Source organism: Astyanax mexicanus, chromosome 11 (assembly GCF_023375975.1).
Source record: "Astyanax mexicanus isolate ESR-SI-001 chromosome 11, AstMex3_surface, whole genome shotgun sequence".
In the NCBI taxonomy this organism is placed as follows: domain Eukaryota; kingdom Metazoa; phylum Chordata; class Actinopteri; order Characiformes; family Acestrorhamphidae; genus Astyanax; species Astyanax mexicanus.
The window spans coordinates 26,223,542-26,245,215 of NC_064418.1; the positions used below are offsets into that span (position 1 = coordinate 26,223,542).

Sequence of the window (21,674 nt, forward strand, 5' to 3'; positions counted from 1 at the left end):
AATCCAATTTAATAACCTGTATTTTAACATTTTGTTCTAAAAATAGTGTCATAACTAGTTATGTAAAATGTAAAACATTTGAATGAATAGAAAAGAGCTGTAGAAGCTAAAATACACTTTCAAAAAGAGCCAGTTTTAACTCCAGCACTAACCCAATGCTCCTACATTATATAAGCAAGACAAACAAACACAAATTCACAAACTTCATGAGATAAAATGATGGACAGAATGCTATAGGGAACTTTCTACATTTTTTTTGGGTTAAGGCTTTAAATTTTTAGACCTAAATTGCCAGTTGACTAATTTATTTTTGATATATTATATTATATATGTGTTTTCATTCATGGAATTGATTAGGTAACTGTTTTTATCTTATAACTGTTTTTATACTTTACAGTCCATGGTTTGTAGTGCACACAGTGTCCCGTGCTTTAGATTATAACAGCCTGAAGCATGGACCTGCATACGTCACCAAACCAGGCGGAGGGCGTGGCATTCGCAGCAAAGTACACCGCTGATTGGCTCAGTCCCGGTGAGCCCGCCCTGTTTCTCTCAGAGCGGCCAATGAGAAGCTGGGCGGAGATTCGTGCCGTCGTCGCTCTGCTGCGTTTGTAAACACAAAGCGGCTCCTAACAAAATGTGCAGCGCAGCACGTGATCTCGTATAATCAGTGCTGTTAAAGCGCTGGGTTTATATAGAGAATTAAAATGGCACAGTTTTTTAACTGTAGTCCGACGAGCCTGGACAGAAAGGCGTGGCTGCCTGTGCGGACGGCCGTGGCTGTGCTGCTCACGGTTATTGTGTTTAAGTTTGTGTTCTCGTGTCCGTGCACCGCTCCGGCGGAGACCGTGCTGCACTGCTGGCTGTATCTGCTGCTGCCGGTGGGGATCGTGTTCTTTATCCTGGCTCTGCTGGACCCGCGGCTGCTGAAGGCGTGTCAGTGTTGTGGGTGTAGGTGCTGTGTCGGCTCGGGGAGCCGCTGCTCTGAGTGCTGCTGCTGCTGTGCTGCAGGACACAGTTACCGCCCCGCGAGCTGCTGCGGGGAGGAGGGCAGGTATTTCTGCGCGCTGATATTTGGACATGTCCTGAACGTGTTTTACGCGGCATCGCTCTGGATCGTAGTGGCCTTTCTGGACGGTGACTGGTACGTGTGTGTCCGGACCGCTGTGGAGAACGGCACCGGGGAACAAATCGCCTGCAAGGATTTGCCAACCCCGCAAGAGGCAGAAACTTTAAGAAAGTACAACAGCGAGTCCCGAGTGAGTAGCTAGCCATAGCTTATATAGTCAATGCAGGTCTTGGGGTTTGGTGTGGTGTCTTATTTTTAACAAGTTACACCCCTAATTTTACCTACAAAAGTGACTTAATTCAGTGACTATTTTAGAGTCAGTCTCAGCTCCCTTGTCAGCAGCTCTAGCTCTGTGCTGCTGGCTGGACTCTTCAGAAACACTGCCCATGTCCTGTTGTTTGTATATTTACAATATACAATTGAGCTTAGCTAAGCAAACGTTTAACCACATTTGAACACACAAGCACCTACACACCATACAGTCCTACTGAATTACTATTTTAAACAGTTTGTTAAACAGCTAATTTTATGTACAAAAAGACTTAATTCAAAGACACATTTTGAATGTCACAGATACTTTAGACTGTTATTAAAAGCTAGCCAAATTGTATGTATTCAGTTGTATATATACATACATAATTTACCTCATTAAATAGGTAAAGTACTTTTAAAGTGTCTCACATGTGGTATAACTGTCCGTTTTTGGACATTTTGTAAACACAAGTCTATCTGCTGTGCCGCAAGATTGAATCTCTGCATTACTGGGGAGCCAGTCTACCCACCCTGAGAGAGCAAGGCCAATTGTGCTCTCTCGGACTCCAGCTGCTTAGTTCACTGGACTACTTAGAGCCTTTAGGACTAGAAGTGGTTAAACATGCCCCCTATCTGGATTGCACACTGCACATTGGGTTCATGTTGGGACACATGTGAGAATAAAGTATGCTGTAACGTTGAGGCCCATGAGGTAGACTGCTCAGCCCAATCAGCTCCTCCTTCTACCCACACCTAAACCCATACATCGCCTAGAGACTCTCCTAATCTACCACTTTCAATTTAAGCATATTTCAAATTTAAGATGAGAGTGAAGTTAGCTTAAATCATGGGGTTATTTACCCTTTAGGAACATTATTCCATGAACATTTTGCTTTGAAATTCTACCACAGGGATTATTTCCACCCAATCTCTTCCAAATAGTGGAATAATAAATCTTGACCTGACCTGTTGTGAGTGAAGTTACTAATACAAAATGGCAAAAGGCTCCCATTCTGTAAAAATGTAAACACTTGATGCATTAAATTGTTAAATGCCTTTATCAGATAAAAATAGAAACTCCTTTTAGACAACCACAACTACCAGAAGGGTTTTTAACAAATTTGTGCAGTGAATACACACATACACTCTACTGTGCACACACATAAACACTAGTGTGTGCACACTGTAAACACACATGCCCAGAGCAGTGGATAACTTATATATATATATATATATAATAAATATATATAATAAATTGTGCTACCAAAATCTTCAGTTTTAAGCTATGGAACCAATTTGGACCATTGGTCCTTTCTTGAGGACATTTGAACACAATGTTAACATTGGCATCTATTTACACCTAAACTAAAGGTTGAGATGACTTTTCTAAGGCAGTGTTGATTTAAAACAAGATTATTGCTATTCTGTTATTTTATTAAGTGCAGGCCACATTGACACATTACAACTCCTCTTTTTCTGTCTTTCAGATAATTGGACTAATTCTCATTTTGGGACTTTCACTCCTGTTGACTGTAATTTCATCTCTCAAGACCTGTTGGAAGCCGTATTACAAGTCTCTGTATGAGGTTTATGTGGAGCAGGAGACCTCTGCTATGCTGGAGGAAAAGCTACGAGAGCAGGCTGTGGAGAGAGCCAAGCTGATTACTGAGAATGCAATAAAAAACATTCAGAATCAGCCTGTGAGCAGTGGGCAGGGCGATGCCCGTCATGTTCAGTACCAGCCAATAGGGGTTGCAGATGAAAATGTTTGGAGGACAATTTCACATCCGACATTCCACTTAATGGGAGTGAGGACCCATTCATAAGCAAGACACCCAATTCACTCCAATGAAATCTACACAGTGAATGACTTTCAAAACATATTTATATTTTTTAAAAAGCCAAAAGTTTTGAACTCTACCTGAGAAATGCACTAGTGTTCTCAGTTTACAGTTCTTTGAGTTATTTACAAGTATTAATATATGTTAGGAGGATATTTCTATCTTGTACACTAACATTAGCTATTCTACCTTGTGCAATTGTAATTGTGTAATTTTATATTTAGCCTGAAAGGCACACCTTTTGAAATATGCATTTCAGTACTCCACACTAACTGTTTCTATTGTCTACAAAAACTACAAGTGCTTATTATATACAAGTGAACTGGCTTTACTAACTCTAAAACTGGTAACATCTAGGCTGCCAAATCATAGGCTCAACTCACAGATTGTTGAGTTTTTGCTAAATGTCTAGATAGATGCTTGATTGGTTATTTCTAAAATGATGTTTTGTATGTGAGACGTTTTATAGTATTACACTGAACTTCTTTTGATAAATTGAAAGTATCATAGCATGTTGTCCTGCACTGTTGGCACGGTATAAGGACATGGTCAAATGCAGTGACTTGCCACGTCTTGGAACAGGAACTAGTATTGTGTCCCGTGACTTTTGCCATGTCCCATGGAAGTTATAGAACACTGCACTGACTTGTGGAATATGTGAGTTAATTTTATATATTTTTTACAGACAATTCTAGCCAGAACCACTAGTAACTGACTGTGCTGTCCACTGTGGGTGGTAATGCCTTCTATGATGTTATATGCTTTAATAACCCATCCATCTGGCACCTATTTTCAGGCCTGGATCAGTCACCTTGCCATGAGTATACTGGTCATTGTTCGATCTCACTCACAAGATAACACCTCACAACTTACACAGGTGTGTGCATTTTAAGCTACGCCCTGAGGTTATACATCAGTGTCAAATTACATACTGCTATTCCATGACTTTTGACATATCCGTGTATGTTAGCCCTTAGCCCTGGTTGCTGCAGAATGTCAGATCAGTCCAGGGTATTTGAAGAAGTAAAAAAAATAATCACATGAACATGATTTATGACTTAACCTAGATGCAGTTAATCTAAAAAGACACAGAGAAGGCTATGGGGCTGAGGTGCCTGATAAACATTGAACCAATTTCTCCACTAATAAATCCAACTTTGAACATCTGTCAGTCTTTAAACCGAATGCAGATATTCATTATTTATCTTGCTGACAAATTGATGTGGTTCAGCACATGATATGCTTTGCTTTTGTCCGTTAAAATAAAGGAAATACAGGTTTTGATTGAAAAATGTTACAAATGACATGCACGGTTACGGAATTCAGGCAAAAAATGATGTAGGCTACCATGATTATTACTGGTAATGAAAAAAGCAAACTAGAGAGATCTATATATGTCATGTGTAATTTGCAGTGAAACTTTTACACCTCATCCTCCCGGAAAAGTAATTTATGGAAAGACTTGGGTGTCATTCATTCCATTTAGTCAATTTGAATAAGCAAAACCTTTTTACCACGGTGCATTATGTGCTATCATTCTGCTCATTATGGGCTGTGCTGGAAATATGTTTTACAGCAAATTAATTAAGATTTTACATTTTTATGGAGATTGATTGATGATGATAGGCCTGTTGCGATTAATCAATAATTTCTAATGTTGTCTTTATTTGCATGTACTTAACAGAATACACCTAACCAAGTGCTCTGTACTGTTCTTCCCTCTGCTCTGACAGAAGAGAGAGGGGAGGAGAGAGTGAGCAGGAAACACACACACAGACACACACTCTCTCACAAACACACACACACACACACATTCAGATTTACTGCTGTTGGTGGCTTTCACACTGTTTAATCAATGGATTCAAGGAACTTTTCCGGATCTTTATGCGATCAGGTTGTGGACTTGCAGCATTTGAATTGAAAATGTGTGGTCAGTCAGTCAGTCAGCTGTTTACTGTATCTGACTCAAACTCAACCAGTGCTGCTGCTGAACGTGTGCATGAGCTTATGATTGAGCTGATATGTCGACTTTATTTAAAAACAGTGTGTACGTGTATTTGTATAGGCACATACAAAAACGCAAACATACACACAATAAAATTGTTTATAGCATCCTGGGAAAAGTCCTGGGACAATTTATCGTCTGTCAAAAACAGTTATTGTGACAGTCTAGAACAGTGTTTATTAGCAAACTGCAGCTATAAAACATGTCTTAGCTGATCGACTGAATCCAAGCAAGTGGTAAATCATGTTCACTGGATTTTGTTTTTTTTACAGATGCTTTAAAAAAAAATGTACATTAGTGTTTTGTTTATTCTGTACACTACAGTAAGGCTTGAAATGTCGTTATTTACCATATTTCACAGAATTCTAACAGTCTTTAATACTGAGGTATTAGTAGGCAGTAGAACATTTTTATTAAAATATTATATAAAAAGTATATCAAATTTATATAAAAAGTATAACTTTTTATTAACTAGCAGTAAATGTTTACAAAAAACAATCTGTGGCCTTCCTAGGACGAAAAATATACAATCCATGTATTCTTTCGAACATCTAACAGAATCTTTTTCTTAATTGATTTTCTAATAAATACAGAACATTGAAAGCTCTGTAATGATGAAATGTAGATAAATAAAGTTAGAAGTAATAAAGATGGATAAACTAGAAGTTATAAGTAAGAATGGGCAAAACAAATCCCTTACAAAGTATGAAAGACCCTTCATACTTGGCTATAAAAAATGTTTACAAGCTATGATACTTACACTAATGGGTGCTAGTACTGACCATGTAGAATGCTAATAAATTTGCATTTTATCCTGATTTCTTTTGTACACTTAAAATGGTAAAAAGGTTAAAATCTTGCTTATGAAAATAAAATTACTGTGTAATTTCTAAATCAGTGACTTTTTGAGGTCAATTAATCTTTTACTCACTACTAACCGAAACAGAAACTGCTCAAACTTCTGGGTATCACTGTAGACTGAGAAAATGCAGCTGTACAGAAGCTTAGTGTGTGAATGTGGTCATGCCCAGACGTGATTGTTACGTTAATGTTCTGAGAAACTGGGCAGATTTGTAGTTCACAGGTCTGATGCCTGAGAACAGACACTCACTCAACCACATCAAAAGCCAGTGTAGGGTCGTGTGCTTGCAGAAAGCATGGTACAGTGCACAGAGGCACAGAGCAAAATAAGCCCAGATACAAATTAAAGAAAGGATGATCGTATTTATTCAGAATACAGGGAGTAAAATACACTTTATGTTTCCTATTTTCTTTTGCATGTTTGCAGATTTTTATTATTAAGGGAGAAAAAACAAATCTACATGGCCCTGTGTAAAAAAAAGTGTAATAACTGGTTGGGCCAACCTCAGCAGCAACAACAACTGCAATCAAGTGTTTGCAGTAACTTGCAATGAGTCTTTCACAGTGCTGTGGAGGAATATAGGTCCACTTATCTTTGCAGAATTGTTGTAATTCCGCCATGTTTGAGGGTTTTCCAGCATGAAATTTCTTTTTAAGGTCATGCTTCAGCATCTCAATAGGATTCAGGTCAGGACTTTGACTTGGCCACTCCAAAGTCTTAACTTTGTTTTTCTTCAACCATTCAGAGGTGGACTTGCTGCTGTGTTTTGGATCATTGTCCTGCTGCAGAACCCAAGTTTGTTTCAGCTTGACGTCTCAAACAGATGGCCGGACATTCTCCTTCAGGACTTTTTGCGGACACTCGTAGTTCGAAGTTCAGGTCTGAGAACAGGTGTGGCTTGAGAAATTAAACTCAGGTGTGATAAACCCCCGAGCTTAAGGGGTATGGGGTGGGGGATGGGGGCTCAGCTTCAGGGGCTGGTAGATACATACCCCAAAAGACTTGCAGCTGTAATTGCAGCAAAATCTGGCTCTACTAAGCAATGATCAAAGGGGGATGAATACTTTTGCATGGCACTCTTTTCAGATTTTTCAGATTAAATTTTGAAAACCATGTTTACTTTTCATTCCTCTTCACAATTCTGTGCTGCTTCGTGTTGGTTTATCACTTAATATCTAAATAAAATACATTTAATTTTGTGGTTGTAAGGTGACAAAATCTCATAAAGTTCAAGGGGAATAAATACATTTGCAAGCCCCTGTAGGAGAGAAAACAACTTGATGACATGTTCTGACTCCTCCCCCTTTAGCAGTCTTTACCTGATGTGCTTTTCTAATGTTCCTTCACTCTACGGGCTGCTTCTCAACAGCAATTTCTCAAAGCAGGAGGCAGATTACAGCCTGAGCAGCAACAATGACCCATCCAGACTTCAGCGCTAAAGCACTAACACCACTATTTTCATCAGCTGGTAGTGCTTTTGTAGTGGTCATCTTTTTTGTTATGTTTCAGTATGTTTTTAAACTGGAGTTTGATTGTCCATGTGACCCTACAGAAAACCTGTGGTTTTGCCTGGTTTACATTTTTCTCCCGGTTTTCATTTTTTTTCAAATTATAATACTAGCAGACAGAGTCTTTTTGGAACTTTGTTCGTCCCGTTATTTCTTGGCATGTACAAAGAGAGTTCTGAGAGCTTTGACAGTTGGTGGACTATGGATTGCAACAGCACTTTTAGATGGTGACTGTGTAGTGTGTTTTTGGGCAACTTCAAGCAACACAACAGTCCGGACTGAACAACCCCCTTGCAAGAAAGAACCTACCAGTGAGGAATTTGCAGACATCAGATATTTCCAAAATATATCACGTGTAAGTATTTTATTCAGTTAATTCAGTTTTTTTTCTATTATATGAAATAACAATATAATTTTTAAAGAATACTGAAAATGTGCTTTCTTATTTTTAACATAATCCTAAAGGTGTCCGGATTGATTGTGATGGCTGGGATATTATTTGTATGGACACTAGTCTTCTGGTTTTCAAAAGGCAAAAAATCTTTTAGTAAGTCCCTGTATGGTGAATATGTACTGGAGGAGACAGACCACCTTCTGGATACAAACATTAAAGAAATGGCCAAAGAAAGGGCAAAAGCTGCTGCAAAAAATAAACTGAAAGAATTTGGCCTACCTGATGTTCCACAGCAGCATTCAGTTCCTACTGCAAATCCTTGAGACCAGCAATAACTTCTAAAAAATGATGACTGCACAATGAACAAGACCAGCAAAAAACTTCAAATCCTTTGACCATATGACTAGGAACAACTCTTAAATCCTGACCAACAACAAACTGACAATGAAGAACAACCCTAACTGTAATATTGTACAGTACTGTAAATACATAATAACATATCACATATTTTCTGGTAAAACCTTGAATTTTTACTTTTGTTCTTTATTTTTGATATAATATGAATGCCATGTTTTAATTTACATTGTATTAGAACCATTAGAAATGCTTCAAAATGACAAGATATGTATCTTTTATAGTGAATTTTACTGATGTTTTTCTTTTGTAAAGGTGCCATTTTAGATGTGGAAGATAGAAGATTTATTTTCCTTTATTAAATGAATACTTTGTAACAGAATATATAGATATATATTTTTTGGATGTGATAAAGAATATTATGGAGAGCTGTTTTAATAAACTTTAATCTTGAATGATAAGCTCACTGACTGTTTCACTTTATATAGATAGTTAATCATCTTCTCTTAAAGGTTTGTGGTCTATTCTGAAATGAAATCTATTTATAAAAAAAACCAAGCAAAATACAACTTTAAAATGCGTAAAACTTTTAACCCCAAAGACTGATACAAAGGATCATTAAAGATCATCAGAATCTCCCTCCCTGCCATCACCAACATCTACACCACATGCTGCATCTGCAAAGCCACCAGCATTGTGGACGACCCCACCCATCCCTCACACAGACTCTTCGCTCTGATGTCGTCCGGCAAAAGATACAGGAGCATCTGAGCCTCCACTCCCAGACTTTGCAACAGGTTCTTCCACCCACCACTCTATACACACACACAAAGACTGTACTGAACCCACCATCACTCTACACACAAACGCTCTCAGCACACAGAGACTGAAATATCTCTATCCCCTATCAGCAATATTTGCTGCTCATTCTATAAGAACTATAACTCTCTCTACCTCAGTAACTGCTGTGATCAAGTATGTTCTATATGTTACAGTATGTTACAAATCTATGCACTATATTCTCACCATGCAAATTATTATAACGCATCGGTACTGCACTCTCCTGTCTGTTAAACTGTCTCGTCTATTGTATTTTTTGTAGTGATATAGTTCTATGTTGCCCATTTGTCACACTTTTGCACTTTATGTTGTCTATTGTTTGTTGTTCCATGTTGCATCATGGTTTCGGAGAAACGTAATTTCGTTACACTGTGTACCTGTACTCAGATGTAATGACAATGAAAGCCTCTTGACTTGACATGACTTGATAACTGAGCCAAGATGGTTACAGTGTTTTGTTTATGTCCCTAAAATACATACATTAATGCTTAAAAGTTTGTGGACCCATTAGACTTTTTCATATTTCTGAATAAATTTCACCAGAACCTCATCAGAATTTCACACAAGCCCTAAAATAGATGAATAAAGGAAACATTTACAATTGTACATATATGTGGCAAAAGTATTTCACAAATATTTGATTAGCAGATCATATTAAAGGGAAATTCAGTCAGGTATGTGGGATGTCCTGGTTTAAGTCTGATCTTCATAAGAAAGAGTTGTTGATGCTCATCAGAAAAAAGGTTACAAAGGCATCTCTAAAGAGCCTGGACACCATCAGTGCGCAGTCAAACAGACAAATGGAGAAATTCAAGACCAGTATTTCCCTCTAATGGCCAACCAATAAAGATCACACCAAGAGCAGGGCATGTAATTAAACCTCACATTAGAAAAGGGCGGGACAGCATGGAAATCGCAAATACATTTGGTACAAAGGCAGTATTCACAAAAAGCCTAAGCTCAGGACCTGTGATTTCCCGTAGACAGCACTGCATCAAGAACCATTATTCATGGTCATTACTAGTCATAAAATTTGGATTTTTTAAAGAGAACCTCTAGAAATATAAAATCGATTTTGTGTGGCTATGGATATGCATAATAAAACATTTATATAAAAGAACCATTATTCAACAACAGCTAATATCAATATGGGCAAGAGATTACGCTGGGGAATGTTTTTTAAGTATACAATACAAAGTTACATTCACAAATGGCACTTATAACTATATAACTATATGTTTACCTAGTCAGAAGTGGCGCAGACTTCTCTGGGTTTGTAGGCATCAGGGATGGACCATCATACAGTGAAAACATGTGGTCAGAAAAAACGGTGTTACATCTTTTTTGAAAGAAATTAATACCATGTGCTCTGGACCAAACACAAAAATGACTATCCAGAATAGTAGCAGTCCAGAAGCCAGGATCTGTCACAGTTTGTGAGTGTGTCAGTGAACATTTGTGATGCAGAATTAGTTCATAAAAGTATGTTTAGATTTTAAAGCAACATATGCTCTCTTCAAGACCACTTTTTTAAAGACGTCAATGCAGAAGACAATGCAAAACTACATGCTTCAAGCACTGCATAGGTTTGGCTGTGGAACAAGAGGATATTTGGCTTGGTAGGCATATCCTTAGTGATTTCCTGTGTCCCTATTGCCTGTTTCTCTTAAATAGGGTGACCAAACGTCCGTATTTCCCGGGACATGTCCGTATTTCACGTCCTGTCCCGGGTGTCCCGGGTTTTTTTCAAAAAGTGAGGAAATGTCCTGGTTTTTAAATTACCTTCATTGGACCATTAAATTTACAGGCACTAGGGCACTACGCACGGCGATGTGTGTGACATAATCCCTGAGCCGCCTCAGTGAGAGCAGTAGACAGCGTCACACACAGAGCACACACACCTCGCTCCATAATCCATCGCCATCAAACACTAATAATAACCACATGTTTCTAGCTATCTGAATCTCTAAAGCTCTCTCAAATATCATTAAACTATTGGACAAATATGTTTAGAGCTTTGTGAAAACAAATGCTCCCCAAATAACAATAGCCCCCAAAGACAATGTTCAGGCCCATCCACATGTATCCAGGTATTTTTCAAAAAGGTTAAATCTGCAATGCAAAGCAGAAGTTTCTTTGTTAACAGTACCTTAGCTTTGCTGTTAGGACAGTAAGACTGTTTTTTGGTGCCCCCCCCCCCCCCCCCCCCCCCAAAAAAAAAAAAATTGCACACACTCCAAAGGATAACGAAACTTTACTTTTATATTACTTAATTTTACTTTTTTTAAAATTAAATTTAGAGTATTCAGAGGTGAAATGAGTTATCATTTTATTTTTGGAAGGCCCTGCCTCTGCTTTCCTTTTTTTTTTTTTTTTTTAAAAAACCTTTATTTGACAAAAATTACCAGTTACAATATCACAAAAAATTGCACAACATCAAAAACATTTCGAATCATATTACAATAATTATTAATATTGCCTCCGCCATGATCTGCTTTCTCTCACTCACTGAACCAGTCCTGTCCGGGAGGGGGGAAAAACACTGCCCGCCCACACTTAAACTGATTGGCTGTCTCACAGACTCTTTTCAGAGAACAGGCCAATCAGAACCTGTTTTCTCTCTCCCCTTCCCACACACGATTAGAGAAAAAAAGTCTGTGGCCTGTGTGCGCGTTTGGGGCACTCGTTCTGAATTCCGGGAGATTAGATGTGACTCGCGGGCATCAGGGAGCCACTACCGAAATGCGGGAGACTCCCGCAGCTTCAGGGAGACTTGGTTTGTCTGGATACAGCAGAAATAGTGTTTCAGGTAGTTCTAGTCAGGTCATATTTATCAGGTTTGTTAATAGATAATAATCAATCCGATAAAGAGTCACTGGCATCTTTACTCAGCTCGTCTGGAGGCACTTTTTCCTTGCTTTACTTAAGTTTTTCCAGTTTTATTGTTTAAATTATCCAAAGATTATACATGTTAGTTTGATTCTAGTACTTCTACTTCACAGCTCACAATATCTACACCTTAACCATGGCCCTTTGGTGACGTAAATACACGTGACTGTCAATGACCGATAACAATTGAGAGGGTCAAGACAAACATACAAAAATTGTTTATAGCTGCTAATTACAACTGTGGGTCTCATGATTGGATGCAATGAAAAGGTCAGATTCTACTGATTCAGAAAGTGTTTGAAGAGTATTCTTTACAGTGTTATCACAAAGCTACATAAAAACATTGCGAAAGAGCAAGTTTGGCGTGCTGTTATGTCCGTAGACCCCACAGGGTTAAATATAGATGAATCCACGCTCTTGAATGAAGTAAATCAAAATGTATGCAAAATATTTTTACCATATTTTCTACAGGTGACACACAACACTACAACCACCAATTACTGCACTGTGCAAGTAGAATGTTCTTTATTAATCTTTCTACAAGACACAATTTTTTTATTTTTTTGCAGTTTGCACATTGTACGTGCTAGTTGTACAGATGTGCAGTGTGGTTATCTCGAGTATTGTTTGTAACACATTCTGAGAAATGAAGTACATTCTTGTAAACAGGTCTGGTGCCCCTGCCTGAGAAAGTATATGCCCTCGACCACATCTTGAGAGCCTGGGTATGGAACAAACCACGGGTAGAAGTCAAAGAAAGACAGAGCGTCTTTTTTCACAATACCATGAGAACACATGCATGCACCTACTCTACTTACAGTTGTGGTTAGACGTTCACATGCACATCATCGTGGGAATGAATGTCATGTCAATGTTGGGTTTCAGTGATTTTTTTTGTGTTTTTTTCTGGTGTATGAATTGGGCACTTCTATGTTGCTTGAAATACTATAGAATTGAGTAAAAAGCAAATATTGCTAGAATGATGGCTGACAGTGAAACTGAAACACCTGTCATTTTAGTGTGGGAGGTTTCATGGCTAAATTGGAGCAGCCTGGTGGCCAATCGTCATTAATTGCACATTGCACCAGTAAGAGCAGAGTGTGAAGGTTCAATTAGCAGGGTAAGAGCACAGTTTTGTTCAAAAGAGGACAAATTGTTGGTGCACGTCTTGCTGGCACATTTGTGACCAAGACAGCAAGTCTTTGTGATGTATCAAGAGACACGGTATCCAGGGTAATGTCAGCATACCACCAAGAAGGACCAAACACATCCAACAGGATTAACTGTGGATGCTGTAAGGGGAAGCTGTCTGAAAGGGATGTTCGGGTGCTAACCCGGATTGTATCCAAAAAACATAAAACCACGGCTGCCCAAATCACAGCAGAATTCAATGTGCACCTCAACTCTCCTGTTTCCACCAGAACTGTCAATAATAAATTGACATATAATTGACATATAAATTATTGTGGTCTAAAACCAGGTGTTTCAGTTTCATTATCCAACCCCTGTAATTTATTGCTTTATTTTACAGTGTTAAATCATTTGAACCCTAACATGTTTTTTTATGTGTAATAAATATTCTAGAGAAACATTTCCATTTCCATAAAATGTCCCAGTTACAACATGCATTTGGTGGACAAGTTAAAATTGTTTAAATTGTCTTATCATTTTTTTTAAATCAATATGATACATAAAAGATAAAATACCTCTGATGTGTTGAGGGTCATTGTTCTGTTGGAACAGCCAGTTAACTTGACTGTTCCAGACTCTAGCTGATGAATTACAGTTTTGATAAACATTTCTAAATTCTTATTCTACTGCCACCATGCTTAACAGTTTAGCATATTGCTTCTGGGTATAATATCTCACTTTTACTAATCCTAACATATTTGTCTCGCCTCAGCTTGATTTAAACCTAGCTGGTGTGATACAGATATCTTTAATTTGACTTACAAAAGACAACAGTAAGAATGCACTAAGAGGAATTTCTATTTCACAAATTTAGCAGGGACGCCATGGTCGGCTCTTCCCCGCGCGCTGTGTAGACACCACGGTCGGCTCTTCCCCGCGCTCTGTGGGGACGCTACGGTCGGCTCTTCCCCATGCTCTGTGGGGACGCCACGGTCAGCTCTTCCCCGCACGCTGTGGGGACGCCACGGTCTGCTCTTCCCCGCGCTCTGTGGGGACGCCACGGTCGGCTCTTCCCCGCGCGCTGTGGGGACGCCATGGTCAGCTCTTCCCCGCGCTCTGTGTAAACACCACGCTCGGCTCTTCCCCGCGCTCTGTGGGGACGCCACGCTCGGCTCTTCCCTGTGCGCTGTGGGGACGCCATGGTCGGCTCTTCCCCGCGCGCTGTGTAGACACCACGGTCGGCTCTTCCCCGCGGTCTGTGGGGACGCCACGGTCGGCTCTTCCCTGTGCGCTGTGGGGACGCCATGGTCGGCTCTTCGCCGCGCGCTGTGTAGACACCACAGTCGGCTCTTCCCCGCGCTCTGTGGGGACGCCACGGTCGGCTCTTCCCCATGCTCTGTGGGGACGCCACGGTCGGCTCTTCCCCGCGCGCTGTGGGGATGCCACGGTCGGCTCTTCCCCGTGCTCTGGGGGACGCCATGGTCGGCTCTTTCTGTCTCTGCCTACATCACCAAGTGCACTGATGATGTAACCGACCTCAAGACCGTCACTGTTCGAGCGAATCAGAAACCATGGCTGACAGGAGAGGTCCACAAGCTCCTGAAGGCTAGAAATGCAGCCTTCAGAACAGGTGACCAGGCAGGCCTGAGGTCAGCCAGGGCCAACCTGTCCCGCGGGATCAGGAAAGCTAAGAGGCTGTACTCAAAGAAGATTTCCCAACACTTCAGTGACAGCAGAGACACACAGCACCTGTGGCAGGGTATCCAGTCTATCACAGGCAATAAACCACATCCACAGACCTGCGACAGTGACACATCTCTGCTGAACGACCTGAATGGGTTCTTCGCAAGGTTCGAGCCACTCAACAACACACCCGCCCAGAAATCCATCCTTCCTCCTGGTGACCAGGTGCTGACGCTGTCCCCAGACAGTGTGATCCATTCAGCAGGATCAATGCTCGGAAAGCTCCTGGGCCTGACAACATTCCTGGCCGTGTGCTGAGAGACTGTGCCTGGGAACTCGCAGAGGTTTATACTGACATTTATAACACCTCTCTGAGTCAGGCGGTGGTTCCCACATGCTTCAAAGCCACCACCATCATCCCTGTCCCAAAGAAGGCATCGCCATCCTGTTTCAATGACTATCGTCCAGTTGCACTCACTCCCATCCTCATGAAGTGCTTCGAACGACTAGTCATGCATCACATCAAGTCTTTGCTCCCCCCCTCCCTGGACCCCTACCAGTTTGCTTATCGGTCAAATCGCTCGACCGATGATGCCATCTCCACTGTTCTCCACTCAGCCCTCACACACCTAGACAAGAAGAACACCTACGTCAGAATGCTGTTTGTTGACTTCAGCTCAGCATTCAATACAATCGTCCCCCAACAGCTCATACACAAACTGGACAGTCTGGGGCTGAGCACTTCACTGTGCAACTGGCTGTTAGACTTCCTGACTGGAAGACCACAGGCAGTGTGGGTTGGCAGCAGCACATCCAGCATCACCACACTGAACACAGGGGCTCCCCAAGGATGTGTGCTGAGCCCCCTTCTGTTCACTCTGCTGACCCACGATTGCACACCAGCACACACCTCCAACCTCTTCGTCAAGTTTGCGGATGACACGACGGTGGTGGGTCTCATCAGCAACAACGATGAGTCACACTACAGGAGCGAGGTGAGCCTCCTGGCCTCCTGGTGCAAACACAACAATCTCTCTCTGAACACAGAGAAGACCAAGGAGATTGTTGTGGACTTCAGGAGAACTCACACACTGCACACCCCTCTGTTCATCAACGGAACTGCTGTGGAGAGGGTGAGCAGCACCAAGTTCCTGGGTGTGCACGTCACAGAGGACCTCTCCTGGAGCACCAACTCAGCGTCACTGGCCAGAAAGGCAAATCAGCGTCTCTACTTTCTCCGCAAGCTGAGAAGAGCTGGAGCCCCCACCCCCATCATGACCACCTTCTACAGAGGGGCCATCGAGAGCATACTGACCAGCTGTTTCACCGTGTGGTACGGGGCCTGCACAGCATCCTGCCGCAGGACCCTCCAGCGCATCGTGAGAGCAGCTGAGAAGATTGTTGGCACCTCTCTCCCCTCCCTTCAGGACTTGTACAGCTCCCGCCTCACACGGAAAGCCCTCCGTCTGGCAGGAGATCCCTCTCACCCACTACACAGCTTCTTCATCCTGCTGCCATCAGGGAGGAGACTGCGGAGTCTTGGGGCGAGGACCAGCAGACTGCGAGACAGCCCCATCCATCAGGCTGTGAGGATGCTGAACTCTCTTCCTGCTCTACCCCCCATCCCAATCCTGCCCCCAGCACACACTCACTCAGCATCCTGACCCCCCCACTAATAAAGTACTGAAACTCTGCACTACAATGCACAAAGTACTGGTCCCTTCCAAACGGACTTGCACTACACAACACCTGCACTACTGATATACTTGCACTGTCAATACTCACTTTAATTCCACTTAATTAAACTGTGAACTTTAAGGACTTACGCACCCATTCACTTTACCAGCCTTAAGCTATATACCATATACCGTATTTGCACTACTGTTATTTACTATTTTTACTGTCATTCCATCTCAATCACCATCAATATTGCACTATTGTCTTACGTATGTTTATTGTGTCTTGCTGTATTGAACATATAGTGTCTCCCACTCTTTTATATTATAATTATATATCTATTTTTACTTATTTACTTATGTATATTTATATATCTATTCCTCCCCCACACCACTGCACCTTGTTTTTGTCTCATGTATGTCTATTTGTGTCCCTGCTGTATTGTACACATAGTGTCTCCCATTCTCCTTTATTATATCTATTATCTGTACTTGCTGTAAAATTGGGAAGGAGAGTAACGTAATTTCAATTCTCTGTATGTCCTGTACATATGCAGTATTGACAATAAAACTACTTGACTTGACTTCACGGTAGGCTCTTCCCCGCGCGCTGTGGGCATGCCACGGTCGGCTCTTCCCCGCGCTCTGTGGGGCGCCACGGTTGGCTCTTCCCTGCGCGCTGTGGGGACGCCACGGTCGGCTCTTACCAGCGCGCTGTGGGGACGCCACGGTCGGCTCTTCCCCGCGCTCTGTGGGGACGCCACGGTCAGCTCTTTCATTTCAAACTAATTTACTTAACAAGACTCCAGGTATGACAACATTTAACTTCAATTAGCTTTTTTGAGGTCATTTACTCAAGGGTTCACATACTTTATCCACTAACACTAACACGTTTTTTTTTTATGGTACTTCCAAAAAGTGTTTACAAGCTATGATACTTCCCAATAGGTGCTGGAACTGACCATGTAGAATGCTCAAATTTTGTGTTGGGTCCCAGTTTCTTTTGGAATTTTAAAATTGTTAAAGACAGAGGTAAGAAACTAATTATGTTACAGGAGTTTGTTTCTAATCAATTAATTTTTACTCATTGAACATTTCACTATAAAAGAAACTTTGACCAGGAGTGCTCAAACTTTTACATATCACAGTAGACTGAGTAAATGCAGCTGTACAGAGCTCAGTGTATAAATGTGGTCGTATCCAGACAATGCTAATGTTCTGAGAAACTGTGCAGATTTGTAGTTCACAGGTCTGATGCTTGAGAACAGACTTGCTCAACCACATCAAAAGCCAGTGTAGGGTCGTGTACTTGCTGAAAGCATGGTACTGTGCACAGAGGCACAGAGCAAAATAAGCCCAGATTCAAATTAAAGAAAGGGGGAGCTTATTTATTCAGAATACAGGGAGTAAAATACCCTTATTTAAATAATGTATGAATAAATTATTTGTTTGTAAAAATGTACAAATTTACAAAAAATGTATACTTGATGTAAATTCTCTGTATAATACCTTCAGTGTCCATGAAATATTTAATGAATTAAAAAATAATCATATATGTTTAAAATTAAACACTAAACTAACATGTTGTTCAAGTCATTGACAAAGAGTCTCCACTTAAATTTGCAGGGATAATCAGGAGCTCTGAGGTCATCTAAAAGAGAGTTCCAATAATTTGGCGTGTAGCAAAAAAAGGTTGATAAGGTTAAAAGGTTGAAAAAAAAGGCACAGACAGAATATTTAATCATATGTGTATCAAGTTCATGTTGTAGTATCAAATATAACAATCCAAAGCAGCATACAAGAAAAAACTACCTTATGTGTTGATGTCCTGACTCCTCCCCCTTTAGTAGGTTTTTACTGATGTGCTTTTCTGATGTTCCTTCACTCACCGGGCTGCTTCTCAACAGCAATTTCTCAAAGCAAGAGGCAGATTACAGCCTGTGTAGTGACAATGAAACATCCAAAATTTACCACTCAAGTGCTAACACAGCTACTTTCATCAGCTGGTGGTGCTTTTGTAGTCATAATCTTTTTAGTTGCTTTCCAGTATATTTTTAAACTGGAGTTTGATTGTCCATGCGACCCTGAAGAAAACCTGTGGTTTTGCCTGGTTTACATTTTTGCACCGATTTTGATTTTTGCCTTGATTATAATTGGAGCAGACCGAATCCTTTGGAAAGTTTGTACTTCCGGTTATTACTTCATTTGTTTAAAAAGACTTGTGAGAGCTCTGACAGTTGGTGTACTATGGTTTGTAACAGCACTATTGGATGGAGACTTGATAGTGTGCTTTATGACAACTTCAGAAAATATAACAGTCCGGACTGAACAACCAGTTTGCAAGAAAGAACCTACCAGCGATGAATTTGCAAACATCACACGCCAAAAAAATCTATCACGTGTAAGTATTTTATTCGGTTAAAATTTTCTGAAAATTTCTTATTGTAAAAATTATTTATTTATTTAAATTGAATGTTACAGAATGTGCTTTCTCATTTTAATCAAACTCCAAAAGGTGTCCGGATTGGTTGTGCTGGCTGGGGTAATACTGATATGGGCAATATGTTCTTGTTGTTCAAAATGCAAATCACACACATATTATAGTAAGACTCTGTATGATGAACATTTGCTGGAGCAGAATGAACTACTTCTAGAAGACAAAATTAAAGAAAAGGCCAAAAAGATGGCAGACGTTAATGCAGAAGAAAATCTGAGAGAACTAAACCTTCCTGCAGATCCTGAACAGCCTGGCACTTCTGGAGCTTCACAAGAGAATCCAAGCCATATTGCAAATTCTGAAAACGCTGGCACTTCTGGAGCTTCACAAGAGAATCCAAGCCATATTGCAAATTCTGAAAACGCTGGCACTTCTGGAGCTTCACAACAGAAATCAAACCATACCGCAGATCCTGAAGAGCCTGGCACTTCTGGAGCTTCACACCAGAATTCTTCAACCAAAACTACAAATTCTGAAAACGCTGGCACTTCTGGAGCTTCACAACAGAAATCAAACCATACCGCAGATCCTGAACAGCCTGGCACTTCTGGAGCTTCACACCAGAATTCTTCAACCAAAACTACAAATTCTGAAAACGCTGGCATTTCTGGAGCTTCACACCAGAATTCAGCCCTTAGTGCAAATTCTGAAAACGCTGGCATTTATGGAGCTTTACAACAGAATTTAACAATTACTGCAAATTCCGAACAGCCTGGCATTTCTGGAGCTTCACAACAGAATTCAGCCCTTACTGCAAATTCCAAAAATGCTGGGAAGCGTGGTATGTCACAACAAAATTCAGCTAATTCTGATGAGAAACAACGCCTACTTCCTAAAAAACAATGAGGAAGAACCCTTTGAAATTGAATACAATCAGCAACAAACTAAACACAACCAGTAACAACCTCCAAATCCTGACCAACAACAACCAGCAACAACCTCCAAATCCTGACCAACACAACCACCAACAACCTCCAAATCCTGACCATTTACAAACTGAACACAACCAACATCAACCTTCAAATCCTGACCAACAACAAACTGAACACAACCAGCAACAACCTCCAAATCCTGACCAACTACAAACTGAACACAACCAGCAACAACCTCCAAATCCTGACCAACAACTAACTGAACACAACCAGCAACAACCTCCAAATCCTGACCAACTACAAACTGAACACAACCAGCAACAACCTCCAAATCCTGATCAACTACAAACTGAACACAACCAGCAACAACCTCCAAATCCTGACCAACAACAAACTGAACACAACCAGCAACAACCTCCAAATCCTGACCAACTACAAACTGAACACAACCAGCAACAACCTCCAAATCCTGACCAACAACAAACTGAACACAACCAGCAACAACCTCCAAATCCTGACCAACTACAAACTGAACATGACCAGCAACAACCTCCAAATGCTGACCAACTACAAACTGAACGCAACCAGCAACAACCTCCAAATCCTGACCAACTACAAACTGAACGCAACCAGCAACAACCACCAAATCCTGACCAACTACAAACTGAACACAACCAGCAACAACCTCCAAATCCTGACCAGCAACAACCTAAACACAACCAGCAACAACCTCCAAATCCTGACCAACTACAAACTGAACACAACCAGCAACAACCTCCAAATCCTGACCAACTACAAACTGAACACAACCAGCAACAACCTCCAAATCCTGACCAACTACAAACTGAACACAACCAGCAACAACCTCCAAATCCTGACCAACAACAAACTGAACACAACCAGCAACCTCCAAATCCTGACCAACAACAAACTGAACACAACCAGCAACAACATCCAAATCCTGACCAACTACAAACTGAACACAACCAGCAACAACCTCCAAATCCTGACCAACTACAAACTGAACACAACCAGCAACAACCTCCAACTCCTGACCAACAACAAACTGAACACAACCAGCAACCTCCAAATCCTGATCAACTACAAACTGAACACAACCAGCAACAACCTCCAAATCCTGATCAACTACAAACTGACCACAACCAGCAACAACCACCAAATCCTGACCAACTACAAACTGAACACAACCAGCAACAACCTCCAAATCCTGACCAACAACAAACTGAAACTAAACCAGCAACAACCTCCAAATCCTGACCAACAACAAACTGAACACAACCAGCAACCTCCAAATCCTGACCAACTACAGACTGAACACAACCAGCAACAACCTCCAAATGCTGACCAACTACAGACTGAACACAACCAGCAACAACCTCCAAATCCTGACCAACTACAAACTGAACACAACCAGCAACAACCTCCAAATCCTGACCAACTACAAACTGAACACAACCAGCAACAACCTCCAAATCCTGACCAACAACAAACTGAAACTAAACCAGCAACAACCTCCAAATCCTGACCAACTACAAACTGAACACAACCAGCAACAACCTCCAAATCCTGACCAACTACAAACTGAAACTAAACCAGCAACAACCTCCAAATCCTGACCAACAACAAACTGAACACAACCAGCAACAACCTCCAAATCCTGACCAACTACAAACTGAACACAACCAACAACAACCTCCAAATCCTGACCAACTACAAACTGAAACTAAACCAGCAACAACCTCCAAATCCTGACCAACTACAAACTGACCACAACCAGCAA

The 21,674-nt window shown here is 41.0% G+C and overlaps 2 protein-coding genes and 1 long non-coding RNA gene across 3 annotated transcripts; all 3 read left to right on the forward strand.

Moving 5' to 3' along the window:
- Window positions 1-483: 483 nt before the first annotated feature.
- Window positions 484-5,426, forward strand: LOC103037945 (uncharacterized). Its single transcript, XM_007251653.4, has 2 exons — window positions 484-1,259; window positions 2,809-5,426. The coding sequence occupies exons 1-2, from the start codon at window positions 708-710 to the stop codon at window positions 3,145-3,147; spliced, it is 891 nt and encodes a 296-aa protein (XP_007251715.3). The 5' UTR covers window positions 484-707; the 3' UTR covers window positions 3,148-5,426.
- Window positions 5,427-7,280: 1,854 nt separating this feature from the next.
- Window positions 7,281-9,543, forward strand: LOC125804949 (uncharacterized). Its single transcript, XR_007441169.1, has 2 exons — window positions 7,281-7,892; window positions 8,003-9,543. It is a non-coding gene; the product is annotated as an uncharacterized LOC125804949 (long non-coding RNA).
- Window positions 9,544-18,403: 8,860 nt separating this feature from the next.
- LOC125804948 (calcium homeostasis modulator protein 2-like) lies at window positions 18,404-20,122 on the forward strand. Its single transcript, XM_049484905.1, has 2 exons — window positions 18,404-18,905; window positions 19,020-20,122. The coding sequence occupies exons 1-2, from the start codon at window positions 18,456-18,458 to the stop codon at window positions 19,845-19,847; spliced, it is 1,278 nt and encodes a 425-aa protein (XP_049340862.1). The 5' UTR covers window positions 18,404-18,455; the 3' UTR covers window positions 19,848-20,122.
- Window positions 20,123-21,674: the final 1,552 nt, after the last annotated feature.

What these genes read in the sequence shown, in the direction of transcription:
- LOC125804948 (XM_049484905.1), top strand. Translation starts at nt 18,456, where the DNA reads ATGAAACATCCAAAATTTACCACTCAAGTGCTAACACAGCTACTTTCA. An exon ending in GCCAAAAAAATCTATCACGT is followed by an intron (nt 18,906 to 19,019) that starts GTAAGTATTTTA and finishes AAACTCCAAAAG; the next exon opens with GTGTCCGGATTGGTTGTGCT.
- LOC103037945 (XM_007251653.4), top strand. Translation starts at nt 708, where the DNA reads ATGGCACAGTTTTTTAACTGTAGTCCGACGAGCCTGGACAGAAAGGCG. An exon ending in AGTACAACAGCGAGTCCCGA is followed by an intron (nt 1,260 to 2,808) that starts GTGAGTAGCTAG and finishes TCTGTCTTTCAG; the next exon opens with ATAATTGGACTAATTCTCAT.